The 19,752-nt window shown below is 35.2% G+C and overlaps 3 protein-coding genes across 7 annotated transcripts; 1 reads left to right on the top strand and 2 right to left on the bottom strand.

The window, feature by feature from the left end:
* Positions 1-1,257: 1,257 nt before the first annotated feature.
* On the top strand, positions 1,258-7,997 carry LOC128680932 (uncharacterized). Of its 2 annotated transcripts, XM_053764426.2 has the most exons (7): positions 1,258-1,533; positions 3,083-3,198; positions 3,794-3,838; positions 4,201-4,287; positions 4,435-5,145; positions 5,929-6,090; positions 6,439-7,997. In XM_053764426.2, the coding sequence occupies exons 2-7, from the start codon at positions 3,096-3,098 to the stop codon at positions 6,540-6,542; spliced, it is 1,212 nt and encodes a 403-aa protein (XP_053620401.1). In that variant the 5' UTR covers positions 1,258-1,533; positions 3,083-3,095; the 3' UTR covers positions 6,543-7,997. The 2 variants fall into 2 exon arrangements, with proteins under 2 accessions (XP_053620401.1, XP_053620402.1); XM_053764427.2 differs by lacking the exon at positions 3,794-3,838 and having other exon boundaries at positions 1,260-1,533.
* A 1,876-nt stretch (positions 7,998-9,873) lies between these two features.
* On the bottom strand, positions 9,874-13,848 carry LOC128680757 (uncharacterized). 3 transcript variants are annotated; one of them, XM_064436813.1, is made up of 4 exons: positions 13,158-13,216; positions 12,887-13,028; positions 11,884-11,970; positions 9,874-11,238 (listed from the first exon to the last, which is right to left on the bottom strand). In XM_064436813.1, the coding sequence occupies exons 2-4, from the start codon at positions 13,020-13,022 to the stop codon at positions 11,069-11,071; spliced, it is 393 nt and encodes a 130-aa protein (XP_064292883.1). In that variant the 5' UTR covers positions 13,023-13,028; positions 13,158-13,216; the 3' UTR covers positions 9,874-11,068. The 3 variants fall into 3 exon arrangements, with proteins under 3 accessions (XP_064292883.1, XP_053620112.1, XP_053620113.1); XM_053764138.2 differs by lacking the exon at positions 13,158-13,216 and adding an exon at positions 13,613-13,848 and having other exon boundaries at positions 9,875-11,238; XM_053764137.2 differs by lacking the exon at positions 13,158-13,216 and having other exon boundaries at positions 12,887-13,136.
* A 2,582-nt stretch (positions 13,849-16,430) lies between these two features.
* LOC128680859 (CD63 antigen-like) lies at positions 16,431-19,705 on the bottom strand. 2 transcript variants are annotated; one of them, XM_053764325.2, is made up of 5 exons: positions 19,465-19,705; positions 18,743-18,982; positions 17,968-18,135; positions 16,867-17,175; positions 16,431-16,496 (listed from the first exon to the last, which is right to left on the bottom strand). In XM_053764325.2, the coding sequence occupies exons 2-5, from the start codon at positions 18,977-18,979 to the stop codon at positions 16,449-16,451; spliced, it is 762 nt and encodes a 253-aa protein (XP_053620300.1). In that variant the 5' UTR covers positions 18,980-18,982; positions 19,465-19,705; the 3' UTR covers positions 16,431-16,448. The 2 variants fall into 2 exon arrangements, with proteins under 2 accessions (XP_053620300.1, XP_053620299.1); XM_053764324.2 differs by having other exon boundaries at positions 19,521-19,703.
* Positions 19,706-19,752: the final 47 nt, after the last annotated feature.

Here is a 19,752-nt window from a genome sequence, read left to right as displayed (position 1 = left end):
ATTAGAACTATCTCACATCATATTTAAAATTAAATATTATTTACCAAAGCTACAAACTACCTACTAGCATTTCAGAACGACCACTGCTGAGAAGAAATGCCGAATGAAACTAATTTTTACAGATTTTCCAGAAGGCCTAACATTTTTTGAATAATAAACATTTTACTCCATAATATAACAATAAAGTACATGGTCAAAAGTATACTAAACTATATTATTATGACTGTGATCGAGTCCTGTTGAAAATAAATAGATATGTGGTTGACCAAACGAAATATTTTTAATAAGAAGTCGAGCTGACCAGTTCCGGCAGCACCCGTTCACGAGTTGACGCATGGGTCAGCCATCGGGTAGCTCGACCACAACCGGTTCGATCCACCGGTTTGACCATTTGAATGAGCATGACATATTCGATCCCCATGACCTGAGAAGTGTTGGGATTGAGTCGGAGTAGTGGACCTCCATCATCATATCGAGTGTGTTATCGCTAACACTGGTGTAAGATTTTATTCAAGTCGCCTAAAGGCATCTGACATGACTTTTACGACAACCCACCCTCATCTAGCGACCGATAGTCGTATACACACTGGTGAACTAAACTGGCAAAGGTTTCTGGTACGGAAAACATCGTGAAGTTTTCCTTCATAGTAAGCAAGTTGTGTTCGATGAAAACTACAATACATGACTGACTCACATTGGTATACAAACTCATGTGGCACGAGTAGGATTCGAACCTAGGATATTTTTATAACAGGCGGAAGGTCTTAACCACTGGGCCACCACCGCTTCAAACCTTGAGGTGGACCTTGAGCAGCGTCCTTCTGCTTGGAAGCCGAAGGACGCCCCGATCCAGCTGAGCTGAAGCGATCGATGTCTGCGCGATGCTGCGTCGACCCGCCGCCACTCCGGCGCCTGGGCAAGGGCGAGGGCGCACTGGGAGAATTCGTAAATGTATAATCATTCATTTTTTTTTTGTTTCCGTTAGATCCATGGTAAATGTTACAGTGTTATATTAACATTATTAGTACACGTGAAAAAATTATAAATGAAAACATAATACCTTGTCAAAAAATATCGTGCTCTTTTAGGACGAAATCATGAAAAAGGGAAAAATAAATTCCGAGCCCATTCCATGACAGAAAAAATGGATAAGTTATAGCTATCTTTTGTTAAAATTGAATACCTGTTTCAATTTTTTTTATTTTAACATAACATTCCTCAGAAATCACACTATCTCTTGGTGAAAACCGCATAAAAATCCGTGCAGTAGTTTTTGAGTTTATCGCGAAAAGACAGATAGACGCGTTAGAGGACTTCGCTTTTTAAGTAAGAATTAGAAAAAAATATGGGTTCCCGTATTCCTGCGTCTCCCAGTGTGCCCCGGGCCAGCCTTATTACTCTCATTCGCGAAAGTTTCGGCACACCACCCGCTCACTCCGTGGAGCGTCCGTCACATGACAATACTTACTTTAGTTTTAGTCGGTTAAACCAAGCTGTTCCAATGTGACGTTCGGAATTCCACTAGCTTTATAGGTGAGTTCGTTATTTATAGGATTTGTGATTATTTTTTATGTAAATTAATGTTTTAACCCTTTGAGCCAGGTGATAATGGAGACAATTGAACAACATTAGGATCGCAGTCCGATCGGGCCACGCGATTACTGAGTAGTTAATTGGTTTTTAACTAGTTTTGAAAAAAAAAAAACAATAAAATCTAGAATCGAACCGAAATCTAACTCGCTACCTGAGCTCAGTGGTTAAAGAGCGATTCTAGACTTTTTTCTCATTATTTTTTTTCAAAATTAACGTAACTATAAGCAATTTTATCCCAGCGATCGACATGTATATGTTTAATGTATTTTATATACTAGATCTTTATATTATTTTTATTATTACCTAAGACAAACTAATTTTATTTTTATTTTTTATATTGGACATTTTGAAAAAGCAGTTTTAAAAACTCACTAAATCTTAAGATTCGGCTCTGATTTCACTAGCCGCTTTCCTCCCTCTTTGGGAATACCGTTATTGCCTATAAGCTGTCAAAGCTTTGTGTCCCTTTCGTGTCATACAAAATAGAAGTATTTGCTCTTCATAATATACATAGTACTAGCATGTTGTACGAGACACAGAAGAGTATCCAAGGTCTCAAACACTGCAGAGCAATCAATAAGTTATGTTTACCCTCAAATCTCAATCCCATTTTCTCATTGTACGTTTAATGATGAGGGTTGATGTCAGGCAGGTATGTCAAATCACTGCTAAATCTTTAAAAAATACTCTCTCTTTGGGCTTTGCGGCGTCATAGCCATGAAAGCAACCGGGAATATGTAACACTTATATACTTTAATATTCCAATAAATTACTTTTATCTGCTCGGGAACAAAAGCTGTTTGATAATTAATCTAAGTTTTTCTTTCTTTATCTCACAGATTGGCATGCTTATTACTTATAACTAGCCTGGCAACGTGTGACATGACCTCTCAATCTATCGCCGGTTGACGGCAAGAGATACCTACATGGGATAAGCCCTTTGTTGTACATTAATTTTAATTTATATAGCAGCTTGGACCAGATTTGATGCAAAGGAAAAATCCATTATGATCTGTCAAGTTATGGAATACGTCACTCTCGTAATGAGTCATCACAAGGACCATCATAAACCTTCAGAAATTTCATAGCCCGTGACGTCACGTTTTTTACAACGACTAGCTTTTTCCCGCGTAAATTCCCCACGGGAACAGATATTTTTTCTATATCGATGTCCTTCTACATATTTTAAACTTTAATTTCTTCACATTTTACAAAAATTCAAGAAGATTACTTGAGTTGATAGAGCATGAAGATGTTAACACACAAACAAACGTACTTTCACATTTAAGTTAATATTAATTAGGATAGAGATAAAGTTTTCAATTTTTTACAAGTTTTTAAAATCATTTTGATCATCTCTAATGACTTACCTTATACACACTTCAAGTAAATTTGTATAAGATATGGATCTGTATTAGAAAATTGGACGTAAAAATTAAATCTATAAATAATCAAACACACAAAAATATTGTACTATTTAATTTCCTAGCTGAGACAAGACCATGGGAGCCAAGCGAGGCACACAGTCTACACTTGCTCCAGAGTTTTGTGCGCCACTTCTGCTACTCTGCTGGCTCTGTTGTTGGAACGACGACACTAATTCTGGTAAGCTTTAGTTGATATTTATCTACGATTTAGTTGCGAGAAGGCTTACAACGAAACATACAAACTCATAGCCGTTAACGTCCACATGCTGTCTTTTATTCCCATCTGAGAGAATCTGTGGACACAATGACGAGCTACGTGTTTTATCTTTCATGGTAGCCCCAGGAGCTCAACATCCCTCCTCCTCTACAGCCCTCCGCGACTCCCTGTTAAATATAGGTCTACATCTACACCTTCTGTACTATATCTAAGTACAACTCAACGGTTTTAAAAGGAAAGGACTCAGCCCTGAACTGCACATTACTTAGCTTACTTGGATATTTATAAACCAGTACTTAGTCTTTCTTAGATAAAGTATTTTCAAAACGAACCTTTTTGAGTTCATAATCAACAAATAACCTAGATTATTTCTTAAAATTATTGTCTCTTATAATTGGAGATAGTGCAGATATAATTAGAGAACTTATTTTATAAACTATTGTTGACCATCAGATTCATCCACATTTACTGTTCTGTTTATTGGCACGTTATCATGTAATCTTTAGAGTTCATGGCGTAATAAAAAATCTAGCTAAAATAACCTGTGGTGTTTCAGACTCGTCTAGCACAGGCAAGCCTGCTCGCAAGGAGGCCGGCCATGGTGTGTAAACATCACCACAAAATTTAGTAGATGATATTGTTCTGCTTAACTCATCACTCGGTGTAGTAGATTTGATGTATTCCACAAAGTTTTCAAGAAATACTTACAAATACTTCTGTCTTTCTTGATTTATTTCACGTAGTGGCTCATCATCATTGATTGGCGTAAGAAATGCTTTTAAACCTAAATTAATTAGAACAAATCAAAGCATTCGTTTCAATTAAAAGCCTGGTGGATGGTTTTCAAGAATCAAAACAAGTCTACGATCGTCATAATTTTCAATGTTTCATGTAATTGGGTATTTAATTGTTTCATTAAGGTTGGCGTTCAAGGGAAACTTTTCAAATGATTTCTTGTTCTAGATTCAGGATCCCACCGTCGCGCCAGTGAGTTTTTCAGCCGAAGATTTGGCAGCAGCGCAGTTTCACTGCATCTGCCGGGTACCTCAGGTAGGGTCATTTTAATTAATGTAATATGTATTAAGAATACAATTTACATAACATATCTTAATTTGTTTTCCATGTTAATATTTGATGGTATAACTTCGAAATGGATTATTGGAAACTTTTATTAATTAAGAATCATATATTTTCCAGGAAGCACCAAGCGACCTTTATCAGCACACCGAAGCCATGAAGAGATCCCAAATAGAAGGAAATCTCACCACGAAATCCCTAACGTAGAAGCACGCTACCACTCCGCCCCTAGCGTTATCGACGAAGTCATACATCGGCGAGACTGGGACAGATCAGCTCGAGATCTGCACATACCATTAAATCCTGACTCTGAAGTGTGTCTTTCAGACATTAGCCTCACACCAGAAAGAGTTCCAAAAGCCGAGCCAGAACTATCGTCAAACGAAGTCATCAATGACCAAAAACCTTGCAAGAAACACTATACCAATATTAAATCTTCTAAAAAGATAAAAGAGAGTAAGGATGATGATAAAGACACTGACGCAACAGAAATTGAAGTATCAAATTTCTATATAGGCGAAACTAAAGAAGATGATGCGTTACTAAGTAAAACTCCTGTAGGAGATGATATTGAATATGGAAAGTTAGTAGCCGAGGAGCGAAATAAATCAGTTTATAAAGCGAAAGAAGCAAAGCAGTCTTTGAATGAATCGATTCGGTCTAAAGATAAGCAGAAGCCTTCATTAGTGCCGTTGGAAGAAGGGCAGACGTCCAACGTGTTTACGTACTGGTTGGATGAGGATATAGATCAGATTGATAGGTCTGGAGCAGTACATCATACTGTTGAGTCTCGAATGAGCATTGGAAGACCATATCCACCTCCTTCAGTAGGTGAGTATAACAAATCCTGCAAAGCATGATCTGTATAATTGTCATTAAAAATCATAATAATAAATCTTATGGTGGCGAAGAAGAAACACTAGGAAAATGGCTCTGATGCTATCAGTGGAGGAAGAAACCTTGAAAACACTCAGGTGTGTGTGAGAGAGAGAGAGAGAGAGAGAGAGAGAGAGAGAGAGAGAGAGAGATAGATAATATATCTTATAATCTGTAACAGTTTATGTATAGTTATTTATTTTTGTATCGTTTATTGCACCTTTCCTTGACCCACTTTCTGGCCTCGAACTGTGAAAATTTATTGCAAGCGCATGTTTAGTACAATTTTTAATTTACTGATTAGCTAGAAAATGGTGTGTTGGATTAGTCTAGACATAAGACACTAATGTTATGTGTTATTAAATAAATTTCTGTGTCTTTATTTAAATTAATCTGGGCAAACAAAACACTTACACCTAGCTACCATCACCACCAACATTAACACATACCACAAAACACCTACCACCTTTTATGGAAGACTTCCAGACTTGTCATTTAATCGTGGGTAAACTTAGAGATTTGATATTTCGGAATAGTATACAAGATATATTCCCGAAAAAAAAAAATCGACTGCGGTTTGTCACCGTTTCGTCTTCGAAATAGAGTAGAAGGGCTCGTCGAAATAGAGTAATCTGGCTGTATCTTTTCACCGTTTCTGTTCAACTTATAATCAAATTATACAAATTCCAAGTTCCTTGACTCTGTGTGTATCATTCCATTTTCATCACGCAATTACAGAAGTGGTTGGCTATGAAGGCGGCGCCTGCTACTTGGCAGAAGTGGGAGTACTGTCGGAGCTTCACTCCCGTCCAGTCAGCAGCGGCACGCTGCGCGCGCGCCACGCCAGCGACGGGGACATACTCGCTCCGCCTGTGAGGCCGGAGTCTGGAGCTTTCTCAGGTAATTATCATCTAATTCTTCTTATTTATTTTATTACTCTAAAGGATGGGACCCTCTTACCACTTGAATAAAATCTAATATTAATATTAAGCAATTGATACACTCGAAAAGAAGATGATGAACCATCTCAATAGTCGCTGACAGCACAGAAAACATGGCAGGCGTCGGCTGAACATATGGATTGGAGGAATTTTGAAGAAATACATGGAAAAGACCAGGGATCCCCATCCTTGGTCTTTTCTATTCTCACCAGGTTCTATCCAAATAAGAATTCATCCGGTATTGACAGACTTATCTCACCGTCTTTGAACATAACCAATTATTGCAAATTTGAATTTTCGTTTTCAGAGAGCGACCTAGACCTCGAGTTGGAGGAGTGTGAGGAGCGTCCACCGGAATACCACGAAGTCCAACACTGCTCTGTCCCAGACCATAAAGAAACTGCTATATAAAAACCCTTCATTCTCATTGCCTAGCAAAATGTTAGATAAAGAAACTCTGTTTCTCTCTCTCTTAGCTTCGCGTGTTCCCGGTCGCATTCAAATTTAAAGCCGAGCCGGCAAAAAAAATAAACCTTATTTGAAGATTAGGCTGTGATTTTACAACGCATGTCTGACCCTCTTCGGAAATGCTATTGTTGCTTAACAGCTGCCAAGGCTGTCTCTTAAACACGTTCTATATTCATGACAGGACATGGAGTGTCGTACTAATCGTCGAATCATACGGCACTCTTTTCATTAGATGAAAAAACTTGAAAAAGAAAATTAATAGAATGTAGTAATTTAGGTAGCTACCCATGCGTGCCCATGTTTCTGCCATTCTGGAGCCATAATGCAGAGGTTATCCAAAGCCTATCTAACCAATTAGACTTCGGTTCATTTTTCTCTTCCTTCCGTATAATTTAAAATGTGCGTGTGGTCTGAGTGCCCACTTCTTGAAATTCTATGAACATCAAACATATGCTTGGGATTTAAGAAACATTCGAAAGCAATTGTGAAGATAACTTCGCCACTCCTTGTCCCGATTCAATTTTTGTCGAGTCTCCTCGTACGTACCTGTCTGTCTGAAACTCTGCTCCGGGTTGTTATGGGGTTTATATTTTGCTTCTGAATCTCTTTTTGTATAATGGAACGTGTAATTCAAACATCTATTGAAATATAACAATAAACGTCGGATCTTTCGTTAGAAAAACATTATAGATTGAACATTTCTTCAAAATAAGTCATGTGTTCGATATTCCAAATGCCAAACCACATCATTTAATTATCACCCATCTGTTAGGGGTTGAAAATATTTATTATATTCTTCTTCATATTGACAGTTTTGAAACGTCACAAATTTAGGTTACATATACTACATTAAATTTTTAACCCCGACGACAGTAGGAGTTTCAGTTTAGTTAGAGTTATGCTATAAGTTTCACGTAGAGTTATAAGTTTAACATGTCTGTGTATCTGTATATCTGTCCGTGGTATCGCAGCAGCCAAATTGGTGAACCAATTTTAATATATATTTTTTTATTTGAAAGAGAATTTTAATCCTCTATATTTGGAAAATTTGTGTTCAGCCGTTTGGAAACCTATTTCAAAAAAAAAAATTCAAAATTCTTTATTCAATTTAGGATGATATACATCACTTATTGACGTCAAAAAACTTAAACTAAGTCTACTGCCGACTTCCAAAGCGCAGGTGAAGAAGAAGCGGCGCAACAAACTTCACCGCAGCTTTTTCTCCAAGGACGTCAATTAACAAATATAGGTCTTATACATATATTAAAAATTAGGAGAACGAATTTACATAATTATTAAAAATGTCATAAATCAATTACATATGTTATGAGGATACTGCACCATGCTTGGGCCAAACATTATTGTCGTTCACATAATCATCAGACTTGTAATATTATATATATATATAATATTACTATAATAACTTTAAGCGGATGATAAATTATATAAATTATATATATGATGCCAGTAATTTTTATAAATAGAATTTTAATCAATTAATTAATAGAAACAATTGCAATTACCTCTATTGTTAATGTCAATTAGATGTAAAATCATTTAAAAAATTGGACGGTCGATTTAAAAATCCATGTAAATGTTCAATCTTTACATTATTAATTTGTTATTTATTCATGCAATGTGATAGAAATAGTACATATTTAAGTATATTCGAATATTCCATAAAAAAAATCTGTATGTAACTCTTTCTTAAATGTAATAAAAATGGCTACGCGTCAAAACATATACATGCTCTTAAAACATATATATTTTAACTGTTATTTATGTACATCTTGTTGTAATATAAAAAAAATACATATTTTAAAATATCACGTGTTTTATTTGAAAGGTATAGACTTCGCACACTTTACGCTTATATAATTGATAATTATAAAATTATTATATTTATTTCTTCAACACAGAGGATACAAGAGGATTTTTTTATAAGGCAGAAATCGAGAAAGCCGGTATGTGTTCCTTACTGTATACGATGGGCACAGAGATGTTGCCCGGGGCTTCGCTCCCGCAGGAATTTGAGATTAAATATAAAAAAAAATAAAAATAAAAATAAAATAAAAATTGTTTATTTCAGATAACCACGGATCCATATCAATGTTAGTAAACTTAGTCTAGATTTGTTAGTTACAAGCAATAAAATAAAATAGAAATTAAATTAAATTAATTTTTTTAAATTGAATTAAATTAAATTAAATTAAATTAAATTAAATTAAATTAAATTAAATTAAATTAAATTAAATTAAATTAAATTAAATTAAATTAAATTAAATTAAATTAAATTAAATTAAATTAAATTAAATTAAATTAAATTAAATTAAATTAAATTAAATTAAATTAAATTAAATTAAATTAAATTAAATTAAATTAAATTAAATTAAATTAAATTAAATTAAATTAAATTAAATTAAATTAAATTAAATTAAATTAAATTAAATTAAATTAAATTAAATTAAATTAAATTAAATTAAATTAAATTAAATTAAATTAAATTAAATTAAATTAAATTAAATTAAATTAAATTAAATTAAATTAAATTAAATTAAATTAAATTAAATTAAATTAAATTAAATTAAAAAAAAAAAAAAATAAAATAAAATTAAAATTGGAGAGTGATCAGATCGGATCAATTCTTTCACAGACCACCCTCCTCACAAAAGCAGCCCACAACGGAGAGGAAAACCTATCTGCCAACATATAGGCTAAATATAGCCTATAGCAATCTTGGATAATGTACCTTTCTGATGGCGAAAGAATTTTTGAAATCGGTTCGATAGTTTCGGAGATAACCAAACACACAAATTCACAAACGCTTACCTCTTTATAATAATAGTATAGATATATAAGTCTGTGACGAGGGTAAATGCATGTAAGTTTCATGACAATGTTTACGTTATATGGATCAGGATAGATATTGCAAGATGTCTACGCGCATGCGCTGTGACGACAAGCTCGCGCCTGCGCGATGTTTGTTTTCTTTAAAAACAAATGCTGTCATCGACCATTTTTAGCTGTTGTTACTTTTAAATGTATTGCTCGTGATTTACCAGCCCTAAATAAACAATCTTTGTCAAATACCGAGTATAATTATTTATAATATATACTCAGACAAGATCCTACACAAGAGATAGTTACTTAATGACAACACAAATACCTAGTTGAGACATTTTATTATAAAACAACACAAGTATAACTGATTACTTAGAAACATTATATAAATTAAGCCTCTACATAATAAATACACAATTTATCATTTCAATAAATATATTTGTAATTATTTTTAAATTGGCAAAAATATTATTGTATTCTAATTACATATTATTATTATTACATTATCATGAACTATCTTCTTTGGTACTTTATAAAAGCTAATAATATCCATAATCTGATAGGATATTTATTAAATATATTGGCAGGTTTCGTTCAATTTACAATAAACAATCTATAAAACTTTTTTAACTTTAACTTTTATTTGATTTTTTTTTCATTTATAAAATTTCAAAATTTCCATGTACATTTTAAGCAAATAAGTATCAAGTAACATCACCGTAAAAGCACGTACAAATATATAAAATCTAAGATATATAGTTAAGTTATACTTATAAAGTCATTTGATTATACATAGGCAAATGTATATTTTCAGCTTTGACATACTAGTATACGTTATACAGTTTTGACAAGGTAGGTGGCTTACAGTTTTATATTGCACTAGTTTTGTCCCTTCGGAAATATTAGAATACACAGTATAAAGTGTTATTCTAGGTTATATGCTACTCGTGTACCAAATTTCATAACAGTTGATGCAATAGGTTTTGAGTGAAATAGCCACAAACATACATAGCTATCCTCACAAACTTTCGCATTTATAATATTAGTAGGATTGAATAAAATAGGTTTGTATGTTTTGTTACTTACTGCGCTGGCCGCCTAGAATGCCAATAGGTAAATGGGAAAATGTGCGATCCAGATTTTTTTGACAATTGATTCCCATGTTAAGATAGAATTCAAAGCTAAGTAATGTAATTTTTATATTTCAAATAACAATTACTTCAGCATGCAAACACCACGTCGCTGTTTTTTTTTTACACAATTACAAGCAATTCAGTATGTAATCCGCATGGGCTTCAGGTGAGTTTTTCAAGTATTTAAGTTGTACAGTAATTTCATTGGATGTGGCAACAGTCACAGTCGAACAATCTAGAATTGCTCATAGGGTCCCTAGAAACGGTTTACAAGTTTTTATTAAACTTGCATTGTATGTAGGTATATATGAGATTATCTATGTTTGCTTAGGTGGAATTTTGTGAGTCAACTTACGCGAGTATTATTATATCGATGTTTAACTTCGGAGCTGAAGGAACGAAACATACAAACACGTGGCACATTATAAGACTTATTTCCATACCAAGTAGGTTGAAGGTTTGAAAATCTTCAACATATTTCAACTAAACAAGTCTTTACCGGACGGGAACCTCATCGACCGTGTCAACAGTGACGGCCGTTGTCACAATCTTCCCCGGGCCGCTGGAAGGCGGGGCGGTCTCGGCCGGGAACACGGCGCCCCCTACTGGCTGCGAGGGCAGTTGGCGGCACAGCTTCGCCATAGCTGACGCTGTGTCGCGGACACCTGGAATGTTATTCAATCGATCATTGTAGAAATCATTAGGCAACTATAGTAGACTTCTTGTGACTGAGATGATGATGACTCCAAGGATTATGTCTTAACTATATGTAAAAGACATTTCAAGAATATTGGAAAGAAAGAAATAAGTAGTTATTTGAGAAACAGGTGCATTGGTTACGTAAATAAGGCGTGAACAAACTTTCGCATTTATGATATTAGTTGGGATATTCAAATTCTTATTCGAATTGGAATTGCTTTATTATAATGTTTTACCAGTATGTGTCGACGTTTAAATTGTCACATAGATTAATACTACAAATGCGAAGGTCTGACCTGTTTACATGACCCAAATCGTTTGAGTTGTTTTGATGTTTTGCACATGGTGGTCGACACGAAATGTTATTAAATGTATAGCAATACTAGTATATACGTAAGCTTTTTGAGAAATACTGTACAATTTAATCCCATCTCAAGATCAGGCAGACTGACAAAAAATAATTGGAAATTTTATGTTTTCTTCCTCTTGAGCGTACAATTTATGTTAAGCAAAAAGAAAACGTTGGTTGAAAGAGGTAAGGTGAAAAAGTGCCAGTGAAGGTGTAATTTCTGTTACTTTTAAATATGTTACTTTTAAATATGAAATTTTACCTGGTTGTATGGGGTAGGCTGCTGCAGAGGGCGCAGGCTTGGGGGAAGCCGTCGGGGCGGGGTTGCAGTACTCTTGCACAGTCAATTCTGGAAGTCAAATTAAGTAAGTAAAATACGAAATATATTTTATTGCCAATAAATACAGCAACAGTATAAAATACAACTTGTATATTCTGTCATCACTATATAAAATAGTGAGAGGTGATGACAAAAGAGGGAAAATTAATTACTGAAAAGAAAATAATCCTTTATTTTATACCAAAACTTAGTAGGTAGGTAATATGGTTTCCCCGAAGAATGAAATTTGTTTCTTATCTCGAGTTTCCGTTAGTAGGTATATGGAAATAATTGCATATGATTTCTTTTCCGGAACAATTCCGGTATTAACTTGGCACCCATCCAAGTAATGCGTCACCAGTAACAGAGTTCAGTAAAGGCAACAGGTCTAGTTGGTGATTTGGCAAAGTTACAAGAAAATTGGGAAAATGCACATTTTTAATGCAGCCGGTATATAATCCAAAATAGCTATGGTAGTTACACACTGCAAACGCAAAGGTACGTGAAGATGTCCAGAAGTTACTCTTATTAAATTGTTAAACTCATACAGTGCTCAACTTTAAACCCCATAATGCAGAAGGACAAGAAGTAGCAACAGAACAAAAGCAGTAACTTGACGACACCATACAGAAGACATAATCAAGACTTCCTCGCACATACATGCATGGATTTATTGCCATCATGACTGGAGTGGATTTGCTGATTGCTCGTGATCAACTTAACAATACTTACCTTTGATCCTCTTAATGAGCAGGAGAAGTAAACCCGACTACATCAGACAGAAGACACTATAAGACGTCATCGTAGTCGTATATGCATAAATAATAATAAATAAATATGTCAGGACTCTCGGTTCAGAGGCAAGCACTTTACCACTGCGCCACGGAGATCGTCATGCCACCAGGAGTCGGGTAATGCTCGTGTAACATACCGAGTACAAGCTTACCTTTAACCCTCTTGATGCAGAAGAACAAGAAGTAACAGCACAATAGGAGCAGCAACCCGACCACACCAGCTAAAGCCACGTAGTACGCGATGTGGCTGGGGGGGCGGGCCCCACGGATGGGTGGCTGAGAACCCATGATAAACTGAAAGATAAAAATACATAGGTATATCATGGGGACAAATCACACAGATTTAGTTAGCCCCAAAGTAAGTTCTAGACTTGTTTTATATTAGTAAATATTCTATAACATATTTAGATAAACATCCAAAACCTATATCAATTTAAATAAACATAAGCTGCCTAGGCTGTGTGTCCCTTAATCGCCGTATGACGTCCACGGGAGAATATTCGCAACTCTCGATGTCGACTGAAATTATGACCGTCATGTTATGAATAAAGTATAAAAACACATTTTCCATGTGTTTTTATAGTGGCGGTAGGTACGAATTTCCTGAAAGATAAAATAACTCATTCGAAATGTTTCCGTTGTGTGTTTTACGTCATTTTCAACTGTACCAGACCATACGAATCACTTGTAAGTATTCAATACAGATATTCTGGTTCATAATGTACTTTATAGTATCACAATGCTATATCTGTTTCGTCTTACGGTAGACTGGTAGTGAATGCCATATGGGAAGTCCACCATTTGTGTTTTTACTGCAATATCATTTTAAAATAAATAGGTACAGCAAATGAAAGTAGTAGTTATCCCCAAATACTTACTTTTAAATTAAAATATACTTTAATACACTATTCGTTGCTCCATTTCACCGATATGATAGTCCCTTGGTCAAATCGCTTCACAAAAATACATTCAAAACTTCTAAAACACTTATTTCCGACACAAAACGTTTAAGAACCATTATAACAAATGTTTTTCACGCATCATTACTTTTCTGCTGTAGATCACATTTTCCTTAGATTGTCGCGTCGATGCCAAGCGTGAAAGTGAGATTGTTCACGAAATACTGAGAGGAGACAGAGGGATGTAGTGGCAGGAAAGTGTGACTAAAGTCTTAACCACACGAAGCAAGTAATCGTACAAATCTGTCGCTGCGACAACGGTTTGATTAGCGGTCTGGCCAAGATGAAAAAAATATCTTCTTGGTCTTGGTTTATCTTCCCAAGGAGGGTTGACAGGCAGGCGGTCAATTTTAAAATCACATCCAAATCTTCAAAATGTTAAATGTCGGTTTATTTTTACGCTGAGCCTGGACTTCGGATTGTCACAGCTACGAATGCAACCGAGACACGTGTGGACAAGAGAGAGAGCTAAAATACAGTTAAAATATATCTTTGAGTTAGTATACCATAATACCATAGATATCAGAATATATGACTTAACCTTAGTTTACACTTCATTCTTCAATTCGAAAGTATCTTTGACTAAGTCACACATATACTTAGGAATTACATTTTTAAGTAGACATTCGAAATAACATTTCCATGACAAGTTTACGTTGTACTGTCCCATAGATATATATATAGATAATAGACAGTATAACATGAATTTGTGTCATCATCATTTCAGCCTCTTTGTGCCCACTGCTGAGCACAGTCCTCTCTTCGCGTACGCCACTTCCTCTGTCCTGTGCCTCTTGTATTTTATATTGAATTTGTATATTTTATACAAATTCACGTCGTATCTATCTAAATGAACAAATACGTAGCCAGTAAGCTCGAGAGTTAATTTTAATATCGTCACGTAACGACGAGTAACTTTATATCAATGTGACTGATTATCTAGTAAACGCATTCAAAATTACAAAACAGAACTTGCTCCGTGTAATTACTACTTTACAAGGCTTTCAAGCCCTCCTGTCGTGTGAACGCAACCTGATCCTGTGAGCGTTGAGACGACGCAACAAGTTGCGACACTCCGGCGCCAGGGAGGATCAGGGTTGGCATTAAAAGTCAGATTATTTATCAGACAAAAAAATATCTCAAAAACATAATACAGGATTTGAAGTGTAATTTTTTACAAGAATAGAGCCCTGAACAAACAGCTCTAAGTAATTAAATAACAATGTATATTTATTTTCATCCTTTTACAACATCAAAAACGCAGTAGTGTAGCGATCGTAGATATCGTAGACCCCAAGTATTTGGAAATGCCGTAGCCGCGTAGCAGATCAGAAGGTCGTAGACATTCGTAGCACACGTAGCATTCGTAGGCGGTAATCGTAGTTCGTAGCTTGAAGTTTAGTTTTTATTCTTTACCAAGCTTGTGCCCGCGGCTTCGTCTGCGTGAATTTCCCACGGTAACAGTTATTTTTCCGGTATTAAAGGTCCTATGCCCTATGTCCTCCATACTTCAAACTTCATGTATGCAAAATTTCAAGAAGATTGGTTGAGTAGACAGAGCGCGAAGAGGTAACAAACAACAAGCATCAATTTTTTTGTATTTAAACTAGCTGTTGCCTGTGGTTTCGTCGGCGTGTATTACTCACGGGAACAGTATACTTCCGGTAAAAAAGGTGACCTATATTCTTTTAAATACTCCTATCTATATGTATGCGAAATTTCATGAAGATTGGTTAAGTAGATAATACTATAATAGGAGTTTCTCACGAGACATAGGGCTGAAAAGTCAACAGTCAACCAGTAAGCAGGTTTCCTCACTATATTTTTACCGGATGCAAGCTCAAAGACACATGCTATACAGATACACGAGCGTGATATCCAAGCTCATAAATATTTTACTTTAGAGAGACAACCCTATAATGCTAGGAATCACCAACGTCTCGTCATGCGGACGCCGAGGGTCGCGCATGCGGTCCTCATCCACAGCGAGGGATATTGGTCCAACTATTGGTTATTAGAGGTCAATATACTCAATTACGTTATATTTTTAAAATCATAGTGTCCTTTGGTCTATTTTAACAACTGTTTTTTGTAACAGGCTAAAAAATCTTTTCCCTCACAGTTTCATTATGGGCACTGTGGCAAAAGATCCTTGGCCACATCGTGCGTGTGACACCTCTAGTGTTGCAGCGTCCACAGGCTGCGCTCACCATGCATCGTCGGCTGGGTGCCATTAGGCATGCTCCTCTGCCTGTCCGATATTATGAATACATAAATATAAGTAAAAATAGTAATTTAGGGAATACTAAAGTGATATATATATATCTCACATTTTTATCTATTTGTATTTTTATGTAGTTCAGTGGTTAGGACGCCTGATCTAAAAGTACCAGGTTTCAATATTACTCGTGCCACATGAGCTTGTATGCACGCGTGACAAGAAATCATGCAAGTTGTGGGCATAATTTTTTAACCCCCGGCGCAAAAAGAGGGGCATAGGTTTGACCGCTACGTGTGTCTGTGTACGTGGCACCGTAGCTCATCAACGGGTGAACAGATTTGGATGCGGTTTTTTTTTATTTGATAGCTAATTTTTAATCTAAGAACCACCTTAGATATATTTGATCAAAATCGGTTCATTGAAAGTCGGGGTGTTTTCAAATTTTTTTAACAAATAAACTTGTCACGCGCTGAATGCAACAACAACAACATGTTTGACAAAAATAAGACAATAAAATCTTGTGAAAAAACTTGTTTATTTAATAACATAACACATGTACACGCCGAATAGAAATGATACCACCTGAAATAAATTTATATATTTTTTATAAGCTTTTAGATTTCTTGGAAAGTGTAGGGAAGTAACACGTGCTTCACCCAGGTGGAAATTCCGGGTGAAGCACGGGACTTCGGGGAGCAAAGATCTGAAATTCCCCTTAAACGGGAAAAACTGGTATTACATGCAAATTCTTGAATCTATTCATTAATGTGAGATTTAAGCAAAAAATGATTTTTTTTTCTTATTAATTTCAACAACAACAGCCATTCATAAAAATATATTACATTCTAAGTATCGCTATGTACTTACTTAATTTAGATAATACATAACCGACCAAAACGTTGTTAATTAAAATACTAAAAATTACTAAATACTAACTAATATAAATGCTTACCTCAAACCCAGTAATAACCGATATGAAAACTGTCAAATATTGCTGCAAAACTTTCAAATAAACTCCGATTTTATCCACACAGCCTTCTGTATAAACATCCCTCTTAGTGCAATTGTACACCATAAAGAAATACTTCGGTTGGTTCTCCAGAAACGAATGAAGGTCGAACGTGGAGCAGCAGCTGGGGGGAACTAGGCCTACACCAGAGATGTTCACTTTGTCGTCCAAAAATTCCAGAATAAATTTTTCAATTCCTTCTATTCTCCTTTCGTTGTAGAATTCTGGGCCGTGCGTGCCGCAGCAGGTCGCCTGGTGAAAAATTGATTATTTCTACTATTTTCTCTGCAATGTTTTAAAGTAATTTAAGAGAAAGGACAACAAACCAGGGATTCATTGGCAACGGGCTAACAACATCACTATTTCAGAAAATCTCAGTATAAATTTGACGTGAAAAGTGTCGTCTGTAAAAGCCTAATTGCTAAACAAATGCTTTGATTTTATCTTCAAATTCAAATCATTTCATTATTCAGAAATTAGACACATCTGGTATTTCAGAACGACCACTGCTGAGAAGAAATGCCAAAAGAAACTAATTTGAACAGTGTTGGTCCCTATGAGGCCAGAAGGGCTTACCATTATTGTTTCTTACAATGTTTTTTTTTTCTAATAATATATAAAAGTACATAATGTACATAGTCAAAAAGTATATCAAAACAGGTTATAATTGTGATCCGAGTGCTGATTAAATATATTACAATACAATTAATTAATTTTGATCAATTGCAATCCAACTGAAGCTATTGGGGGCCCAGTTTATGCTTTTGGTAAGCATAAACTGGGCCCCCGATGATATAAGTAGCTTAATTACGTAGCGAAAAATATCTGGCTATTCTGCTCCCGTCCTGCTATAAGTGACAAACCCAAGAAATGCTGGCTTGATATCGTCAAGGATGATATGCGTGCCAATGCTCTGACAACTAGGGCTGCCGACGACCGTGCGAAGTGAAGACGAAAAAGTAGGGAAAAGTGGGCCCTGACGCTCAACGGCTGAGGAAGAAACAGCGTAAACTCAAATTAATAATTAAGGTAATTAATACTTACAATGTACTGCATCGCGTTGATTTTCTTATTAATGATAGGATTGTCGGGCGAGTTAAACGTGCCATTGATATATAGGTTTATAGACCGTTCAGCGCGTTCAAAATATCTAGTTCTTGAGAAAAGGACGAATATACTCGCCCCGGCCAGTATGAACATCACTGTTGCATACTGAAATATTTTCAAAATTATCATAAACTTTTTCTTTTCGGTTATAGTCCAGATCTGGTTTCTTTTAAATTAATTAGTCTCTCACCTGTAGTTGGAAGGTCATCATTTTAAAGAAAATACAATAAAAAACAATACACATAATGCATTAGGCTAAAACCACAGTGGTTTGTCACTTATGCCACACTGTCGCCGAACTCAGACACATACCGAAGCGAGTACGTGAACATTTATTTACCAAGTTATAAATGTCACAAATGTTCGCAATAATACATATATCCTTAATAATAGTTTTATAATAATAAATTGTATAGGAAAAGGGCAATGGCAAACCACTCCATTACTAATGCCAAGGTAGTTGTTATGTGCGTTTAATTCCACGTAATGTCCACGACCCTCAGCCATGAGGAATACGACTATGAAGAAGAGAAGATAAGAAAACAAGCCATGTCGTGCTGCTTTGTTTCCATGGAATATCCGGGATTCCACTTTCCTTTTCAATTTTTTTCGCGGAACCTGAACTCCGGTGCTTCACAACCGAAAATTACACTAAATACGCGAGGATGGAAGTGAAAACACGCGAGGATGCGAAACATAAATTGATACTTACCGTTACAAGCAGTCGTTTCTTTTCCAAAACAGATCCAAAACAACCACACATGTATATCGTAAATATCACAAAACCAAACCCGATGACACCCAAACATATGTACCTCAAAAAGTCTTCATTTATCAAATCTCCAGTTATATCGTTGATGGAGATAATTTTCGTGAACTTCGTCAGCTCATCTACATGGGTAACGATGTGGAACGCGTAGGTGCCTATGACTATAATGATAAAGGACATGACCTGAAATAATAATGGTTGCTAGACTAACAGCTTAATCAATTAAAAGGCACATCTACCGGCCACTAGTCCATATGAATAAAAGATTTGTTATGATTTAATTAATGAATAAAGATTAAATTAAAATTACGAATAATTAGAATAAATTAGAAACAATAAGGGTAAGCCGATCTGGCATAATAGGGACCAACACTGTTCAAATGAGTTTCTTTCGGCATTTCTTCTCAGCAGTAGTCGTTCCGAAATGCCAGTAGTTTGTAGCTTGTGAGAAATAACTATAAATATAAAGATTGATGACGAGAAAAATTGCCTGTGAAGGTCTAATTTCTGAATAAATGATTTGAATTTGAATTTAATCTTTAAGTTAAGTTTACATATTCATTTTTCCTTTTTCTCTAAGAAATATAAGAAATTGACAAAATTGTGATGGTGGCGGCAGTGTACCGCTAATATATAATGTCGTCTTCTCGAAAATAGTAACTCACGTGTAATTACGCGAACGAAGCCGCGGACCAAAGCTGTAATAGCAATAATTACTTACCATTTTTAAATACAACAAGCATTTGAAACACAGGTGTGTGTTATACATTTATTTAAATATTTAAATATACACGTGCGAAAATATATATTCCTTATCGAAAAAAATCTATGGCTTTGAAAATAGAATTGAAAACAATTCAATCGAATAGCCTATTTACTGATTTTAGTATTTTTAACATCAAAATGGAGTAACTGAACAATATTATATTTTCTGTATTTTTTTTTGATATTAA

This window comes from Plodia interpunctella, chromosome 25 (genome assembly GCF_027563975.2).
Source record: "Plodia interpunctella isolate USDA-ARS_2022_Savannah chromosome 25, ilPloInte3.2, whole genome shotgun sequence".
NCBI lineage: Eukaryota > Metazoa > Arthropoda > Insecta > Lepidoptera > Pyralidae > Plodia > Plodia interpunctella.
The sequence above is the reverse complement of the archived record's forward strand: the minus strand, read 5'-3'. Positions and strand labels throughout refer to the sequence as shown.